This window comes from Lutra lutra, chromosome 12 (assembly GCF_902655055.1).
Source record: "Lutra lutra chromosome 12, mLutLut1.2, whole genome shotgun sequence".
Lineage (NCBI taxonomy): Eukaryota > Metazoa > Chordata > Mammalia > Carnivora > Mustelidae > Lutra > Lutra lutra.
Genome location: NC_062289.1, coordinates 85,396,943 through 85,415,960, shown reverse-complemented (window position 1 = coordinate 85,415,960; position 19,018 = coordinate 85,396,943). Strand labels below are relative to the sequence as shown.

The following is a 19,018-nucleotide window of genomic DNA, read 5'->3' as shown; positions in this document are numbered from 1 at the left end:
GGGCTGTTCAATAGAACTTTCTACAATGGTGTACATATTCTGTATCTTCACTGTCCGACATAGTATTGTTGGGTCCGTTATCAAAGGAACAAGACTGAGACAAAGTGAAAGTTATGCAAAGCCTTATTCTATGCCAAGCATTAGAAGTCGGACTGACTGGCCAGGGCCACCTCCGAAGAGAGCGACCCCCCACCTTAGTCTTACAGGCTAGTTTTTATAGGGCACAACTGCAGACCTCTATGTATATGGCTTTGGCTGTTTGGATGTCTTTTACCTGTCTGGCCTTATTTTAGGTGTGTGTTTTAGCAACGGTTACCCGTAACCGATATCAGTAACTGCTGAGGCATTTATTAAACAACAAAATGGCTACCTAGGCAACACGGAGTCACTATGGCTAAGTAGGCCCAGGTAGGCCCTAGGGGTTTAACAGGTTTTAACGTTAAATTGGCCCTAACAGTATAAGCCACATGTGGCTATTGAGCACATGAAATATGGTGAGCACAAATGAAGAACTGAATTTTAAATTCCATTCAATTTTAATTAACTTAAATTTCAATGGCCACATGTGGTTAGTTAGGCAGACTGGTTAGTGTAATTCAAAGAAAAACTGTTTTGAATACCAGAGCACTGGACTCTCTCCTGCCTCTGTGACATCCCTAAGGAGTAGTCTCTTGACCAACTTATTATAAGAATTCTGAATTAGATGATGAGAGGGAAGGGAGAGAGGACCAGAAAGGCATGTTCACGAGAAACAGCCATGGAGAAATACAGAGGGGGGGAAGATCACTTGACATGCTTTATTTTATAGCTCCAGTTGCCGAAAGAAACCACAGTGACTTCCTGGCTCAAATATTGTACTCCTGAAGCGGGTATGAGGCTCCTATCATAGTACCTTTACTGAAAATTCACAGTGATATTGACACCGACACAGAGTTTGAAGGAAGAACCAACCAGCAGCCAGGAGAAAGTGTTGTGTCAGCTGAGTTATTTCAAAGGGCATCCAGGCACACCTGGGTGGCTCAGTTGGCTGAGCGACCAACTCTTGGTTTCAGCTCACGTCATGATCTCAAGGTCATGAGACTGACCCTGCTGTGGCAGGCTCCTCACTCAGCCAAAAGTCTGCTTGAGATTCTCTTCCTCTGCTCCTCCCACACACAGGCTCTCTCTCTCTCTCTCCTAAAATAAATAAGTCAATCTTTTTTTTTTATATTTTTTTTATTTATTTGTCAGAGAGAGAGTGAGAGAGAGCGAGCACAGGCAGACAGAATGGCAGGCAGAGGCAGAGGGAGAAGCAGGCTCCCCGCCAAGCAAGGAGCCCAATGTGGGACTCGATCCCAGGACGCCGGGATCATGACCTGAGCCGAAGGCAGCTGCTTAACCAACTGAGCCACCCAGGCGTCCCTTTTTTTTTTTTTTTTTTTTTTTTTTTTTAAAGAAGAGGGGGGCATCCAGTTATCTTTGTTTGGATTCTCTACCAAAATGCAAAATGTGCACACCACAAACACAAACAGGACGTTGACTTGCATGTCCCTTTGTGTAGCTGATTTTGCTTACTTTTGATCATTCTATCACATTTCAAACAGTTACACATCTTTTGAAATCTAGAAAGTTAGGATACCACACCCTCCTGCCTCCACCAACCTCCTCTAAATGTCTAGCCAGTTGCTCTGAGAGCACATTTGGAGTACTTTCTCTCCATTGATTTTAAATGCTCTTGTCGGGCGCCTGGGTGGCTCAGTGGGTTGGGTCGCTGCCTTCGGCTCAGGTCATGATCCCAGGTCCTGGGTTCGAGCCCCGCATCGGGCTTTCTGCTCAGCAGGGAGCCTGCTTCCTCCTGTCTCTCTGCCTGCCTCTCTGCCTGCTTGTGATCTCTCTCTGTCAAATAAATAAATAAAATCTTTAAAAAAATAAAAAAATAAAAAAATAAATGCTCTTGTCATTTGCTAAGTACGCACCTACGTTTGCATTCAATACTTGACTCCATTTGTTCCATTAGCTTATCTGTCAGTCTCCTCACCAGGGGCCTTGAATCACACAGCTTTATATCCCTCTTACTATTTCCTGTTGTCACTGGCTTATTCCGGAACGCTTTCCTTTGGCTCCTGGGCACACACTCTTTCTGTGTTTTCCTCTCCTTCCTTGATGCCTCTTAGTCCCCTTTGTGTTGGATCCTTTGGAGATCCACCATCAGTCCCCCTCCATGTCACTATACCCCCTCCCTGGGCAGATCCCCTCCCTGCCTTCTATCCACTTTCCGTGCCCCTTCTATCCACTTTCCGTGGTGCAGCCCGAGTGATTTTACTGAAGTGTAAATGAGGTCATGCCACCACTCTGCTTACAGACCCACCGATTGCTCTCGGGGTAAATTCCTGACTCCTTAACAGCAAGCAGCCACAAGAGGTTGAAAGAGACTGAGCTTCCCCAAAGTGGGCCCTGAAGCAAGGATTCAGGGGCAAGTAGTTCATTTGGGAGGTGAGGCCAGGAAGGGCAGTGGGGAAGTGAGACAGGGAGGGAAGACAGCCAATACAGCAAGTATTGAAGAACTGGTCACTGCTGTAGGCATCTGGGACTCAATCCCACCAGGGACCTCTGGGAAACTGCCTAGACTGCCTCAGGGTTGTCCCACCTGAAGAGCAGATTATTTAATCTGAGTCTCCCAGCCTAGGAGCCTCTACTCCCGGAGAGTCGTACTTCTTTCTCCCCTTCCTTACTTTCTTTCCTTCCTTCCTTCCCTCACGTCCGCCCTTCACACCTCCCCCCTCCACCCCTCCCCTCTCCTCCCCGACCCCCTTCCACCTCCTTCTATCCCTTCACCCCAGCAGGCCCCTGACCCCAGGTTTCTTCTGTGACCCTGCCCACAGCCTTAGGTGACTGGGACAGAGACAGATAACTAAACCAATCAGATTCACTTCTCTGGGACTCTGGAATTAAGCAGTTGGTCTGGGGTCTGACGTGAACTGTGGCCACCTAATGTGGATGCCATGATGGCCTTGTTTGGTGACATGCCCCCAGAGGAGCAAAGAAATCCTGTGTTTAGGGAAATGCACAGTGGCTGGAGACAGACAGACAGAGGCGGGACCACACAGCTTCAAACAAACCGAAAGAGCCACCTCAGGGCAGGACATTTTAGTTTTCCTGTAAATAAGTTCTTACCATGTTTCCTGCACTTGAGTTCTGTAAGCCAACAGTGTTTCCTCAAAAAACTACCGTTTCTGCTAAAGAAAGTCACTTGATTTTCTGACCTGTAACCAGAAACACACACACACACACACACACATTCCTTAGAAGAGAAATTTACCTAAGTCCCCAAGACCAATTCTATTCATGACTCGACTTCCTACCTAACAAAGAAACAGGAACCACTATTCCTGACATTCCACTTTGAACAACTCTGAATGACTCAAGTATTTCCATCTTAACTATCCACTCCCCCAATCTTCCCTTGACAACTACACCTCCTATTAAAAATCACCCTCAAGCTGATCTTAAAGGAAAAGTAGTCCACATTGTGTCTCTACTCTCTCCCTCGAATCAGTCCCTACATGCACTCTTATTTTGTGGGGAAGTATGCCATTCTGAAGATGTGATTTTTAAATATCTATGGGATTTTTAGGTCTGGAGGTTCACAGACTATACAGGCATGGAGCTCAGAGGGCAGATTTGGTCTGAAGATACAGATTTTTAAAATCTACCAGTGATTTTAAAAAAGTAATGCATGAGTATGGTAGAAAAACTTCATAGAAAGGTGATAAATAAATTGCTTGGCAAACACTGACAAATCCCCCTGTTCTCTCCCCAGAGGCCATCTTATACATCCTTCCAGAAACAGCCAGCTTCATGGACATGGGACTCATGCACTTACATAAGGACCCACATGTAGAAGGGACCTGAGCTTGATTTAATGCTTTGCTGTTGCCATCTTGAATTTCTTAATTTTGAATGAGAAACCCCACATTTTCATTTTGCACTTGGTCCCCAGATTATGTGGTAGGCCTATTTCCAGCTATACTCCATGTGTAGTTAAACATGTACTCCTCTTTCCATCCCCTCTTCTTTCAGCATTTGGTGATTCTTAAAAGAATGTGTGTGTGGATGAAATTTCCCAGGGAGAAAATGCAAGTTACTAGTGCTATTTACCAAATATGTCTGCTTCTTCTGTTTCTGGGCACAGAGAGGGATATATGGTGAGACTGCATTTCCAGGTTCCCTGGTGGTTAGTTGGGGCCAAGTGACTAGTTCTCACCAATGAGTTGGAGGCAAAAGGGAGTGCACCATTTCTAGGTCAGAGTATTTTTTTTTTATGCTATGTTAGTCACCATACAGTACATCATTAGCTTTTGATGCAGTGTTTCATGAATCATTATTTGCATATAACACCCAATACTCATTACAACACATGCCCTCCTTAATACAGATCACCAGTCTTACACCACACAAAGATAAACTTTTGAGTTGAATGAAAGACCTCAATGTGAGATAGGAATCTATCAAAATCCTAGAGGAGAACACAGGAAGGAACCTCTCTGACATCAACCACAACAACTTCTTTCATGATACATCTCCAAAGGCAAGGGAAACAAGCAAAAATGAACTGTTGGGACTTCATCAAGATAAAAGGCTTCTGCATAGCAAAGGAAAAAGTCAACAAAACTGAAAGGCAACCGAGGGAATGGGATAAGATATTCGCAAATGACATTATAGATAAAGGGCTGGTAACTAAGATCTATAAAGAACTTCTCAAACTCAACACCCAAAAAAACAAATAATCAAGTCAAAAAATGGGCAGAAGGCATGAACAGACAATTCTGCAAAGAAGACATATAAATGGTTAACAGAGTATTTTCTATTAAGTTATATTTATTTAGGGATACCTGGGTGGCTCAGTAGGTCAAGCGTCTGCTTTCAGCTCAGGTCCTGGGATGGGGTCCAACATCGGGCTCCCTGCTTAGCAGCGAGCCTGCTTCTCCCTCTGCCTACAGCTTCCCTTGCTGTGTTCTCTGTCTAACAAATAAATAAAATCTTTTTTTAAAGGATTTATTTATTTATTTTAAAGAGATAGAGCCCACAAGTGCATGCGTGTGCACATGAGGGATAGGGGGAGGAGCAGAGGACGAGAGAGAGGGATAGAATCTCCAGCAGACTCCTGGTTGAGCACAGAGCCCCACCCAGGGCTCTACCCCAGGACCTTGAGATCATGACCTGAGCTGAAACCAAAAGTCGAATGTTTAACCAACTGAGCCACCCAGGTGCCCCAAGTTCAGAGTATTTAACTGCCACTGTAAGACCTGCCAGATTTCTCATTCAAGAGTTCAAGATAGTGGCTGTTCCATTAGTTTTGTTTTCCAAGTGACTAGGATAATCAGCGCCCCTAGGGTGATCTGTGGTTCTTAAGCCATGATTTGGGGGCTGTTTGTTATTGCAACATAACCTGTCTTGTCATGACTGATAGAAATATGAAAAATGCTGAGACAGAATTTGCTAGAACTGACATATAAAAGGAGAAGAGTCATAGAAAGATAAGATAAAGAGTCACAGAGGTAAATATGAGAAACTAGGGGTGCCTGGGTGGCTCAGTCAGGTAAGCATCTGCCTGCGGCTCAGGTCATGATTCCAGGGTCCTGGGATCCAGCCTCGGGACCGCTGGGCTCCCTGCTCAGTGGGGAGCCCGCTTCTCCCTCTGCCCTTCCCCCCACTTGTGCGCTCTCTCGAGCACATGCTCTGTCTCCTTCTCTTAAATAAATAAATAAATAAATAAATAAAATCTTTTTTGAAAAAAGATGAGAAACTAGAAGAAGGGACCCAGGGGAGCCACGGAAATCAAGGGAAGAAACTGCTCAAGAGGTGATACATGGTGTTGGTCCAAAAGGTCAAAGAGAATAAGGAATAAAAGCTATCACTAAATATGGCAACTGAGAACTCACTGGTAAGCTTATTAAGAACAGTATCCGGGAAGCGGTCATGGGAGAAATAGTAGACAGAGGGCTGAGGAAGCAGAGGGAAGAGCATGAGGGATCAGTGTATGAGTTCAGCAGAAAGGCTAGGAGCCCTACCATGTGCACTTGCGAGAAGGGCCAAGAAAATTTGCGTTCAATCACACCTTCCTCCTGCTCTCTGGCATCCTGAACTGACAGCCAGGAGGTAAGGTAGCTCCTGATACAGTTCACCTGAGTGAGAAAGTAAAATTTAACTCGGACTGCAAAAGTAAAAATACCTTGGCCACTTAACAGGCTGGAAGAGCAGAAATGGATAAAGAAAGCTACAAAAATAATAGGAAACAGTATTTCACTGTATCTGTAAAATGATAACACTACTTTCCCTCATCTTTTTTGTCATTGCTGCTTTCTTTTTTTTTCCTTTTAAGATTTTATTTATTTATTTGAGATAGAACGAGAGTGAGAGAGAGAGAGCGCGCAAGCAGGGGGAGCAGCAGGCAGAAGGAGAAGCAGACTTCCTGCTGAGCAAGGAGCCTAATGCAGGGCTCGATCCCAGAACCCCAGGATCATGACCTGAGCCGAAGACAGACGCCCAACCAACTGAACCACTCAGGTGCCTCTCACTGTTGCTTTCTTCTTGAGAAACGTCATCCTCTAAATTCATAGACTATCAGAAAATCTGCTATTGGAAATTGCCTCAGTAAGAATGAAATATTCCACTTTTGCCACACAAAAGTGGCCTCAATTTGCACCTTTGGACCAGAGGTTCAGATAAAGGGTTTCTAGGCACAACGTTCAACAGCTATCTTAGCTTGATTACTGACAAGGAAGCAGAGCCCTGGGTCCACGTTGCAATCCAGATCTGAGGTTGACTCTTCTTTAGAAACCTGCTTTGTTTTGAGCTTATCAAAATCTGCTTTCAAATTTAATCAAGACTCCACCATCGCCCGTAACCCTACGATACTCTGTCCCTTTGATGGTAGTTCCTCTGGCACGAGCTCTTTCTCACTGAAATAGTCAGTAAACCTAATTTTGCTGAATGGCAAGTTTGTTTCTGACGGTCTTAGGCTGATTGGCCTAGGTCATGGGCATAAATGGGGGCAGCGCAGAGAGCAGATCTCAATGGTCACGCAAGAAATATCCAGCATAGAAATAAAGTCCTCCCCTGCCCCAGCCCCAGCAATTCTGATTCCCCCCATCACCAACAGACCAGAGTGCTGTGGAGGAAACGTGGAGAGGGAGAAGAGGAAGACCTTCATTCACCCTGCATTCATAGACATCTGGGGTTGAACTAAAGGGTTGTAGAAATGAATCAGTCAGTCTATGAGTAGGCCTTGAGGCAATAGAAAGATCTAGGCCTTTTACTAAGGCACAATGGAAGCACTGGGTCTCCTGACATTTGAAGGCCTGCCCCTCTCCCCCAACTGAAAGGACTCCAAAAAAGTGAAAGGGAAAAGGGGATAAGGGAGAATGCTAAAAATGCCCTTCCTTTGAACACCATCTTTGTGCAGGCATCTGGGGGAGGCCGGCTGGAGCAGGGTCATCTGCCAGCCAGGCTTGTAGGACTTCGCTTCTCTTGTTTATCCCCAGCCACATCTGGGGCAGCTGCCAGGGCCCGCCCCCACTCTGCCGTCATTGGAGGAACTCAAACTTAAAGGCGGCGGCTAAGAATCAGAGTGTCTCATTTTCCTGTTGCTGGTGGACCTGCTGTGGCTGGTCTGGGGGTGTTGAGCCCTCGTCCAGACCCTGGTGGAGAGTGAGCCTCTCACCATGTCAGCCTGCTGCAACTGGAAATGCATTTTCCAGTATGAGACAAACAAGGTCCTCCGGATCCAGAGCGTGAATTATGGCAGCATTAAGTGGATCCTGTACCTGCTGGTCTTTTCTTACATCAGGTGAGTGGGGTGTGGGGATGACCCCAAGTGTCTGCAGCGGTTGACAGCCCCAAAGTCCCCAAGGTGCAGCTTCTGGTGCACATCGTGAATTCCTCATGGTTTTAAATCTGAGACTTTTTCCCTCATAACAAGCTGGGGCGGGAGGGGGTTGGGGTAGTGGGGAAGCAGCTGCAGGCGGGAGGAAACAGTGCCAGTCGGCGGCCGAAAGAAGCCACGAGAGACAAAGCCACACTTTGGGTTTTGCCCCAGGCCTGCCAGGGTGAGCTGGGCAGGGCATGCCTGGGGAAAGTAGGAAACAGGGCAACACCCTGGATTCCAAGGGAGGAGGCAAGGATTCAGGGCCTACCTGGTGATAATCCTGGCATCTGTCTGAGTCATCACTGCTGAGGGGAGGAATAGGACTAGACTTGTCAATGTAACTTTAGATCCTTTCTAGTGTCAGGAAGGCCCCCCTTGCTCTTTTTCGTGTCTGTTTCTTAACAGCTTATTGAGATATAATTCACAGACTACACAACTCACTCATTTAAAGGGAACAAATTAGGGGAGTCTGGGTGGCTGAGTCGGTTGAGTGTCCAACTCTTGATTTTGGCTCGGGTCATGATCCCAAGGTTGTGGGACTGAGCTCCACATCAGCTCTAGGCTTATCAGCTCTACGCTCTCCTTCTCCCTTTGCCCCTACCCCTGCTCGCGAACTCGATCTCTTTCTCAGATAAATAAATAAATCTTTATAAAAATAAATGAAGTGTACAATTTAGTGGGTTTTAGTATATTCAGACTTGTGCAACCATCACCACAATCAAGTCTAGAATATTTTCATCACCTCAAAAATAAACTCCATAGCCCTGAGCCATCACTCCCAATCCTTCTGCTCCCCTGTAGCTCTGGTGACCCACTGATTCACCCTGTCTCTGGGATTGGCCTATTCTGGACATGTCATAGAAATGGAATTGTGCACTATGTGGTCCTTTCTGTCTAGCTTCTTTGACTCTGCATCATGTTTGCAAGGTGCATTCATGTTGAAACATGTATCTCTATTTCCTTCCTCTGTATGGCCAAGTAATATTCCATTGTCTGGATGGACCTTTCTTGGAGGGGGTGGACATCTGGGTTGTTTCCAGTTTGGGGCTATTATGGATAATGGACAATGCTGCTATGAATACGGGTGTATGCGTGTTGGCATGAACATGTTTTCAGTCTTCTTGGGCATTGCACCTAGAAGTGAAACTGAAAGATCATTCAGTAAATTTATTTTCAACATTTTAAGTAACCACCCATTTCTGGAACGGCTGCACCATTTCATATTCTTACCAGCAACGTATGTTCCAGTTTCTCCACATCCTTACCAAACAGTAGCTCTTGTTGGTTTTTTTAATTATGGGCATCCTACTGAGTGGTTCTCATTGTGGTTTTAATTCACAGTTCCTTACTGGCTAATGCCCCATTGCTCTTTGTGATGATGATGATGATGGTGGTGGTGAGAACTTGCATCGCTAAGGTCAGACAGTGTAGTTTACTGGCTAAGGGTTAGAGCAACCTATTTTATAACCCTGGCTTAGTTTCCTTGGCCAGGTCACTTACCCACTGAGCCTCCCTTTCTGCATCTGTTAATAGAATCATCATAATTAAATAAGAAAAGGCATGGCAAACACTTCTCCATGTCTGGCATAGGGTAAGAGCTCTACAAATAGCAGCTATCTTTAAAAATAATCGTTTTGACTTAAAAAAAATAGAATTACCATAGAATCCAGTAATTTCACTACTGGGTATTTACCCGAAGAAAATGAAAATACTACTTGGAAAAGATACGTGCATCCCTACATTTATTGCAGCATTATTTACAACAGCCAAGATGCGGAAGCAATCCGTGTCCACTGAAAAGGAATGGATAAAGAAGATGTAGGAGGGGGCACCTGGGTGGCTCAGTGGGTTAAGCCTCTGCCTTCAGCTCAGGTCATGATCCCAGGGTTCTGGGATCGAGCCCCGCATCAGGCTCTTTGCTCAGCGGAAAGCCTGCTTCCCTCTCTCTCTCTGCCTGCCTCTCTGCCTACTTGCGATCTCTGCCTGTCAAATAAATAAATAAAATCTTTAAAAAAAAAAAAAAAGAAGAAAAAGAAGAAGATGTAGGAGATATACAATGGAATTTTGCTCAGTCATAAAAAAGACTGAAATCTTGCCATTTGCAACACCATGGATGGGCCTAGAGGGTCCTAAGTGAAATAAGTGAAGTAAGTCAGTCAGTTAAATTTCACTCATGCATGGAATTTAAGAAACGAAACAAATGAACAAAGAAGAAAAGGATGCAAACAAAAAACCAGACTCTTAAATACAGAGATTAACTGGTGGCAGCCAAAAGGGAGGGAAGTGGAAAGATGGGTGAGACAGATAAAAGAGATTAAGAGTATACTTATCTTGAGCACTGAGAAATGCATAGAATTGTTGAATCATTATATCATACACCTGAAACTAATATAAAACTACATTAATTATACTTGAATAAAAAAAGAATCAAAAAAATAATCTTTTTGTACATAATAGGCACTTTCATATGCACTGTCTCCTTTGACTGTCAAAGTAACCAGGCCCACACCCGGGATCTGAGGTCTGGAAAGGTGGATTCAATAATCCTCCACCGCTCTGAGCCTTGGTTTTCTCATCGGTAAAATGGGGACAAAGGTTGTTGTAAGGATTAAATGAGTTACTAAATGTAAAGTTGTTTGAAAAATACCTGGTGTACAGCAAGCCCTCACCAAGTGTTAATTCTTCTTATTAATAATATTACTAGGATTATTGTAATTTGATTCATATGTTTACTATGTGACAAACACTAAATAATAAACACATATATTAAATTCTAAAATAAGACACATTACTTAAGCCAGATATCATAGAACTGAAGACGAGGAGCATAGTTAGGAAATGCTCCTTTATGCACCAGTACATAGTGTCAAGTTTCACAGGCGAGGTAAACACGACACCAGGCAAGGTGGGCGCAAGGCAAGATTTATTAAAGGCACTCTCCGGTGAAGTTTCAGGGCTCAGGAGAAGGGGAGCCAGGAAAGTCGCCCCGGGAGGAGGTGGGCACCCTCCATCGAGGTGAGGTTTCGTGTAAGGACCTATTTCATATTTTTATATTTTAGCCAGAGGCTTCCATTGAGGTTAAACAATAACCTTGTTGTTTAACCCTTAAACTGTCCCTGCTCCCCTTCCCCCAGGGGACTTACTTAAAAACAAGTCCTGGAAACCAGCCTCAGGTAACAAAGCACAGATACAGGGATGGGTCAGGCCAGGTGGAGACATCCGATCTGTGGGGGGACGCATACTGTCTCCCTAGCTACCAAGGCGTATGGGCCCCGCCCTTTGGGAGCCCTTTGGGCGCCAATCCTAACCAAGGTGAAATTGTAATTCAATTGGTCACCTAGCAACACTGTGCAGTTTTCTCTGTGTGTTACAATTTCATTGGCCCCCTTTGCGTGGCCAGGCCCAACCGCATGGCCTTTGCCCTTAAAAGCCAGTCCGTAAAGGAGAGGGGGGTCGCCCTCTCTGTAAGAGGCGCGGCCCTGGCTGGCCAGTTTGATTCTTGATGCTTGGCGCGAAATAAAGCTTTTGCTTGACCTTCCCTTTGTATCAGTCTTGCTCCTTTAATCACGGACCCATTATTGGGGCATAACATTCCGAGACTCTGGAAAGCAGAGTTGGAGAAGTCGCACTGGGAGGGAGTCGGTGGGGGTCTTTTATCGGGCCAAGGCAGGGCATGGGCTCACATCCATATATGGTAGGGTATTTGGTGATCGGAGGGTATGGGGTGGGGGGTCCTGATACTTCTGTTTCCTGCATAGGTATCGGGTTACCTATGGAGCCGTGACCTGGGCATACACCCTTTGGCAGGAGAGTCAAGGGTTAAGGAAGGCAGGGAGACTGGAAGATGGCGGCCCTGGCGGTCATTTCTATTGTTCCTCCTGCATTCCCAGGCCCCCAACCCAACACACAGATCATGCGTCACAGTTCCATGAAACAGGTGACGTGATTTCCTGATATTCTTGGCACACGATTTCTTAAAAGCAATATATAAGAACAGATTCTCATGAGAGCGACTTGTAATGATATTGTTCTCTCACAAGGTGGTATCTTATCTTCTACACATTTAACTCCCTCAAACCCAGAAATGCGTGTTCCATGGGAGTCTGGAGAGACAGCACAATTTCAACAGTGCAATGACTAAGTGAATGGGTGTCCCGGACAAGGCTTGAGATGGGGTCCCCAAGTTGGGGATCCTTGCCAGTCTGTTCCCACATGCTTTCGACAGAGTAACCATCTTGCCACACTACCTATGAATCTAGATACCACTTTCCACCTTACATGTCCCCTAAAATAAATCACCTCTTTCATCTTCACCTGGAGCAAAACTGGAAAAACGGCAACTTATTCCAGAACTGGAGGGGGGAAAATGGGCTCTGATGGACTTGTTGGAAGGTAGAAGGTCTGTTTGCTGTGCCTTGTGGACAACTCAAGGTTTTACCAACCTTGTGTTGACAAGACATGATTTTTTAAAAAATATTTTATTTATTTATTTGAGAAAGTGAGAGAGACACAGAGAAAGAGCATGAGAGGAGAGAAGCAGAATTGCCCGTGGACCTGGGAGGCCAATGTGGGACTTGATCCCTGGACTCTGGGATCACGACCTGAGCCAAAGGCAGTGGCTCAACCAACTGAGCCACTCAGGCGCCCGACAAGACATGATTTTTACCTTAAGTACTGACTTTAGAAGGTGACCCCTATGTAAAATACTACTCCATTTTTTTTATATTTTAAAAGATGAAATTAAAGAAAAAGTGTTGCCAGCTTTGTTTTTTTCCCCTCTATGCTAACGGAATATCTATTTACATCCCACTGAACGGAGTCCCATAGACCACTGCTTGGGAAATGCTGCCTTAAGTTGTACTGTGAGGCCCTGTGTCGATAAAACTGCAACTGGGCCATTTGTGAAAAGGGGAGACCCATGGTGCACAGGGATTGGGGTGGTAGTTTACATCAAATAGGACTGGTATGGATCACAGGCTGGAAGTCCAGACAGGCTCAGGTAATAGTCAAGACATATAGCAGCGGGTGGTGGATTCTAGCTGTGGCGTCCTCAGTTCAGAGCCTGTCCATACTAGGGTTGCAAAGGCAAAGAGCCAGGATAATGAAGTAAGACAGGGCTTCAGTTATTGAGACTGGGGTGCAAGGAAGGGGCTATCATTAGAAGAAATAAGACAAGAGGCTGCTTAGCATCTCACAGTCCCTCAAGACCAAGTTCAGATTGGAATCAAAGGCAGGGCTGTAGATATAGGCAGGGCCAAGTGGCTCCAGCTTCCAGGGTTACAGAAGTGTGTAGACAGGATGCTGAGTAGGCCTGTGCTAGTCAGAATTATCTGGATGGTAAGTGACAGAGACCTAACTCAAGTTAGGCACCAAGCCACACAGTGGAAGAGATGGAGCTGCCCTCAGACATGGATGGTTCTAAAAGCTCAAACTATGCCATTGGGTTGGCCCTCTCTCCCCACATTGTGGCTCTGTGTGACTTTGTTCTTGAATAGGCTCTCTATGTAGCAAGATGCCACACTCATCTCCTCAGTAACTCCAGAGGAACAGGCAAGTCTTTCCTGATAGCTCTGGCATAAAGTCCCAGGAAAGTCTCTGGTGGGTAGAGCTTGAATTACATATCCACTCTGAATCAATCCTCATGGCTAGGGGCAAGGTGTCACCTGATTGGCGAATCCTGGGTCACGTGCTTACTCCTGTGGCGGGAAGTAGGGACAGGGTGCGGGGCTCAGAGCCCAGTCTGAACCACATACATAGACTTTACCTTAGGAAGAATACTGTTGCCAGAAGAAATGGGAAAAGAAAGGGGGTAGGGTAAAGGAAAAACACCCATTACAGGGTCTTTCCAAAAGCCAGAAATTCCAGAGATTTCTGAAGTCTGCTACTCTATCCTTGGCTGTCTCAGCCCTGCGCCTGCGCTGTGGAGACTCTGCCCCAGGTAATTGCAGGGCCCCTGGTATCCTCAACAGAGATTTCCTCTGAGAATCGGCTCCGGGAATCCCACAGGGTTTTCCAACCCATGATTCTGTTTTGCCCTCTGGCCTCAATGAGGTGGGAAGAATGGGATAGTGATGATTATACTCCCAGGAAAACTAACTGAAAAAGCCTGAGTGACAATAAAATAACTTTCTTATCCAGCTGGCTTTATTTATATCATCTCAATTGATATACTGGGATGTAGGTATTCTTTTCATTGTGGCACAGATAAGGTAAGAAAAGCTATGAAAGATGGAGTTAATTTCTGAAATATCATCCAGGTAGAAAGTGGGTTTCAAAAGGGATTCAAATCCAAAACCAATCTAATTCTCTAAACTCAGAAAGCATACTACTGAAGTGGTTACCTAGCAGACTGAGAAAGTCTGAGTACTAGGCCTCCTAAACCCTTGCTCAATTGATCATTCTTCCTTCTTCACCACAATCTTTGTCTTTCTGGGTCGGCCTGGGCAAGTACAGGACAAGGAGGGAGGCTGGAACGAGGATCCCATAAGCTTACCCTTTTCTATCATTCATTCATTCCCCCATATAAATTTCAGACTATCTACTATGAGTCAGAAACTGTTGATGGATCTAGAGATTGTAACAGTGAGTGAAACAAAGTTCCTACAACTCAGGGGGTTACATGCCAGTGGAAGAGTGAGATATGATACCAAAAAAAAAAAAAAAAAAGAAGAAGGAAAGAAAAAAGACATAATTAAATATCTGATGGTGATAAATGATAAAGGGTAATAAAGCATAGAAGAGAACAAAGAATGCTAATGGGCAAATGTGAATGCATGTTGGGTAGACACATTTGGGCTAGGATCTGCACGAAGGGAGGGAACAAGACATGTGTTGGGTCGGCAGGCTCGGGAGTGGAGGAGGAACAATAGAAATGACCACCTTCCAGCCTCCCCCCACCCCTTTCCTTAACCCTTGACTATCCGGCCAAAAGGATGTATGCCCAGATCCCATCTCCATAGGTAACCTGATACCTATGCAGGAAACAGAAGTATCAGGACTCCCCACTCCATACCCTCCGATCACCAAATACCCTACCATATATGGATGTGAGCCCATGCCCTACCCCGGCCTGATAAAAGACCCCCCCACAACTCCCTCCTAGTGCGTGCGACTTCCTCCACTTCCCCTTTCCAAGTAGCTGAACCTTGCCCTAGAGTGCCCACCTCCTCCCGGCTTGACTTTCCTGGCTCCCCTTCTCCCGAGCCCTGAAACTTCGCCGGAGAGTGCCTTTAATAAATCTTGCATTGTGCCCACCTTGCCTGGTGTGTTTACCTCACCTGCGAAACTTTACAACATGAAGTATCTAGAAGAGTGTTTCTGGTGAGGGAACAGCAAGTACAAAGGCCCTGAGGTAGAGACTTGATAGGGTGTTCAAGCAAGGAGGTCAGGGTGCCTGGAGCAGAGGAAACAACTTAGTGAATGAGAGGAAGTGGGTGAACCGGAGAGATAACCCTGGTTGGGGAGGAAGGGCAGATCATTCCGAGCTGTGGAGGCCACTCTGCGTTCTTTGGATTTTATTCTGAGTGAGTTGAGAAGCCGTAGGAGGATTTTAAGCAGAGAAGTAAAAGATATTTTCATTTTCTTGGGAAGATTTCCCTCCTCCCTGGAGACCAGCCCTCTTAGAAGCTTTTCCAGTGAATACAGAAGAGTAGGAAAGGTTGAGAGAAAAAAGGAGAACACACTCCACTCAAACTGCTGCTTCTCCCTTATCCAGTCAACCTCTGCTCAGGCTAACAGAAGCACAATATTGTCCTGCGTCCAGGCTGGTTGCCTGTTTCATGGGAGGGCTGCCACACACCTACCTGTGAGGCCTTTTCCAACTGAGTGGAAGTGAGTCCACCACAGACATGGGAGCGGACACCAGAGGCTGGGGAGGGGCAAATCCAACCCAGGCATGGCCCTGCTATGGCTCCTGCCACTTGAGGGCAATAGAAACATGAAGAGATTTGCCACGTTCTCATCCTACCCTGAACCCCTGGGTGATGTGATAGATGAGGGGTCCAGAGAAAACCCATTTCAGGAGAAGACTGCCTCTAGGAAGAGGAGAATCCAGCCACCTGACTCAAGGGACCGAAAGAACAGTGAATGCACATATCTGAAAGCAAAAACAAGGAGCCGCCAGAAGGCAGTATGTTCCAGAAGCTGATGAGAGAGGAGGGAGGAGCAGGGACCAAGGGCAGAGGAGAGGTAGGCAAGGGCCAGACTGAGGGAGGAGCTGGAATTTGTTCCTCAGGGACAGGATTTACAGAGGGAAGTGAAACCATTTGATTCCTGTTTCTAAAAGAGCTCTTGGGCCTCTGCACAAAAGGCAGATCACTGGGGGGCAAGAGTGACAGGAGGAGAGCAGTGAGAAGGGTACCAGAGTCGCCCAGATAAGAGAGGTGGCGACCCCGATGATAACGGGACAGTGCAGGTGGACAGAAGTGGGCAAAGCAGGAGTAAGTTTTGGAGGCAGAACTGACAGATTTGCTAGGAGGGAGAAGATGACTCTGGGTTCCCAGGTGGCTGAGGATGCCTTTACGGACAGGAGGAAGACTGAGGGGCGGCAAGCTTGTCGCTTAACAGCATCGTTAGCTATGTCAAGCAAGCAAACGACTACTACCATTATCGGCATCCCTCCATTAATGCCCACACAAAACATTAAGAAAGCTGGAAGCACCCAGTCTACAAAAACGGTCCTTTCAAATGAATAAATTTAGCTTTATGGAGAGCTTGCCTTGTTATCCTGGTTTTCTCATTTCACCCTGGAAACCAAAGCTTCTCTGTGGACCAGCTCTCACACACCCACAGGCTTCTGGGCACCACCACAGCAGCCCAGCCTCCCACCCAGGGCAGGAACTTCCCAACCCTCCTGGGTTTTTAGCACAGCGCTGAAAAGAGAAAGGACCCAATTCAATGGACTATTCACAGTGCAGCACGCGTCAGCCTGACGTGCAAGGTGCCAAGAAGGGGAGGCGAAGGTGGGACTGGAGAAGCCAGCAAGGATCGTATTATGAACAGCCTTGAACTTCATCCTGAGGACACTGAGAAAGCTCAGAGAGTCTTCCCCACCCTGCCACCAACATTTCATTATGAAAAATTTCAACCATGTAGATTTGCCTTTTCTAGACAGTATTTCTTCTCAAACTCAGCAGAGTGGATTCTGTTTAGAAACAGATACCCTGTCCAATATAATACTAACATATCCTTATTACAAAAGAGTAAACAATGACCTAGGAAGGTTAAGTAACTTACACACGGCCACATAGCTAGGAAGTGGTAGAGCCAAGATTGAACCCAAGCTTCTCAATCCAGAGCCCGAGCTTTTACTAGTAAACCACCTAGAATATGGAGGAGACAGGAGCACAAATGGAGGCAAGGAGACCGTTCAGGCTACCTGGTGGTCTAGGTGAGAGGTGATGGTGACCCAGACTGAGGAGGTGACGATGGTAGAGATGAAAAATAGATGAATAGCATTAGGAAGATAAAACAGGATTTGACAGTTGAATGGTTCAGGGGTAATGAGGGAAAGGATGCTAAGGAATGTTTCTGGATTGGGCAACTGATGTGTGGTGGGAGAACTTAGTGGGATAGGAAATGTGGGGGGAGGAGCCCATCTGGGGTGGAAGATGAGTTCAGAACTGAGGCCATACATTGTCAATACACATTGTCATGTATATGGGACATATAAATTTGGATGCTTAGTAGATAGATAGATATGTGAATCTGGAACTAGAGATAGAGATTTTTATATCACCAGCATATAAATGGTAACTAGAACCATGACAGTTGCTACAACTGGCCAGCAAGCGTAGATGTAAATGAGGAGCCAAGGAGGGCTTAGAACAAACCCCTGAGGAATGCTAACATTTAAAGATATCATTTATTGATTTGAGAGAGAGTGGCAGAGAGCATGAGAGGGAAGAAGGTCAGAGGTAGAAGCAGACTCCCTGCAGAGCTGGGAGCCCGATGCGGGACTCGATCCCAGAACTCCGGGATCATACCTGAGCCGAAGGCAGTGGCCCAACCAATTGAGCCACCCAGGTGCCCTGAATGCTGTTAAGTGATGGGAGCACAGAAGTCCCTGAAGGATACTCAGAGGGGTGGCCATGGAGACCCAAAGATAGGAGAATGTGGATTCCAGGAAGTTAAGGGAAGAAGGGGAAGAGGGGGTGGCACAGTCACCGGGGTCAAATGCTGCTGACAGTTTTAGGAAGATCAGATTTGTAGTATGTCTATCAGATATAGCAAGGATGACGTCACTGTTTACTTGGCAAGAGAGGCTTTAGAGAAGGGGTGGAGCGGGAGCCAGACTGGAGTGGGCGGAGGAGTGAATGGAGTTGCAGAAATGGATGTGGTGACTCACTCTTTCAAGGGACTTGGCTACAAAGGAGAAGAGAGGCACTGAGTGGTGGTGGTAGGAGAAGAATGTGGGGTCGAGAGAGGGTTTATTTTTAAGGTGGGAAATGATGTCAGAATGCAGATGGAAAGGAGACCAGAGAAAGGGAGATGATGAGATAAATGAAAATCATCATCATCATCATCATCATCACTGTCACCAACTAGCAACCACAAAGAAAGCTTATTCTTTTCTGGGACTAACCATTAGACATTTCTTCCTTACATTGAGCCCAAATCCGTCTCCCTGTCATTCTCCCCTTTAGAGTTCTGCCCCGTGATCCCTTTTCTAGTTGACAGTCTTCACATGGCTATACCCTGCTACTGTATTTTTCCTTTATTTTAAAACAATGACCTCAATCCCTCTGGCCATGTGCCCTCAACATGGTATCCATTTCCCTTACTCTCTCAGCCAAGCCCACACAACCACACCCTTGTTTTGTCAAGGCCCTCTTAGAAGTGGTGCATGCACTCTTGCTTTGCTGGTGGAAGCATGAAATGGTTCGACTTTTTGTGGTTTGGCAAAATGAATTGAATACAAAATGTATGCATCCTTTAACCCAGAAATTTATCTTAGGGTGTGAAATTTATCTTTGGTGCGAAAAGATTCTTTTGCGAGGACATGCCTGGCGACGTGAGAGAGGAGGGTGGAGAGGCAATGAAGCATAGCACTGAAGAGAACAGATTTCACCTCCATGGTGAAAGACTGAAGGCTTACCCCGCCGGAAGATCAGG

The 19,018-nt window shown here is 45.9% G+C and overlaps 2 protein-coding genes across 3 annotated transcripts in view; one reads left to right on the top strand and one right to left on the bottom strand.

The window, feature by feature from the left end:
* Nucleotides 1-19,018, bottom strand: part of IFT81 (intraflagellar transport 81) — a 191,283-nt gene that overhangs the window by 109,797 nt on the left and 62,468 nt on the right. The window lies entirely within an intron of this gene.
* The window catches only part of P2RX7 (purinergic receptor P2X 7), a 49,144-nt gene continuing 37,723 nt past the window's right edge, over nt 7,598-19,018 (top strand). Inside the window, exon 1 of the mRNA XM_047696342.1 lies at nt 7,598-7,828. Within this exon, the coding sequence (XP_047552298.1) occupies nt 7,704-7,828 (125 nt within the window). The 5' untranslated portion in view covers nt 7,598-7,703. The remainder of the gene's footprint in view (nt 7,829-19,018) is intronic.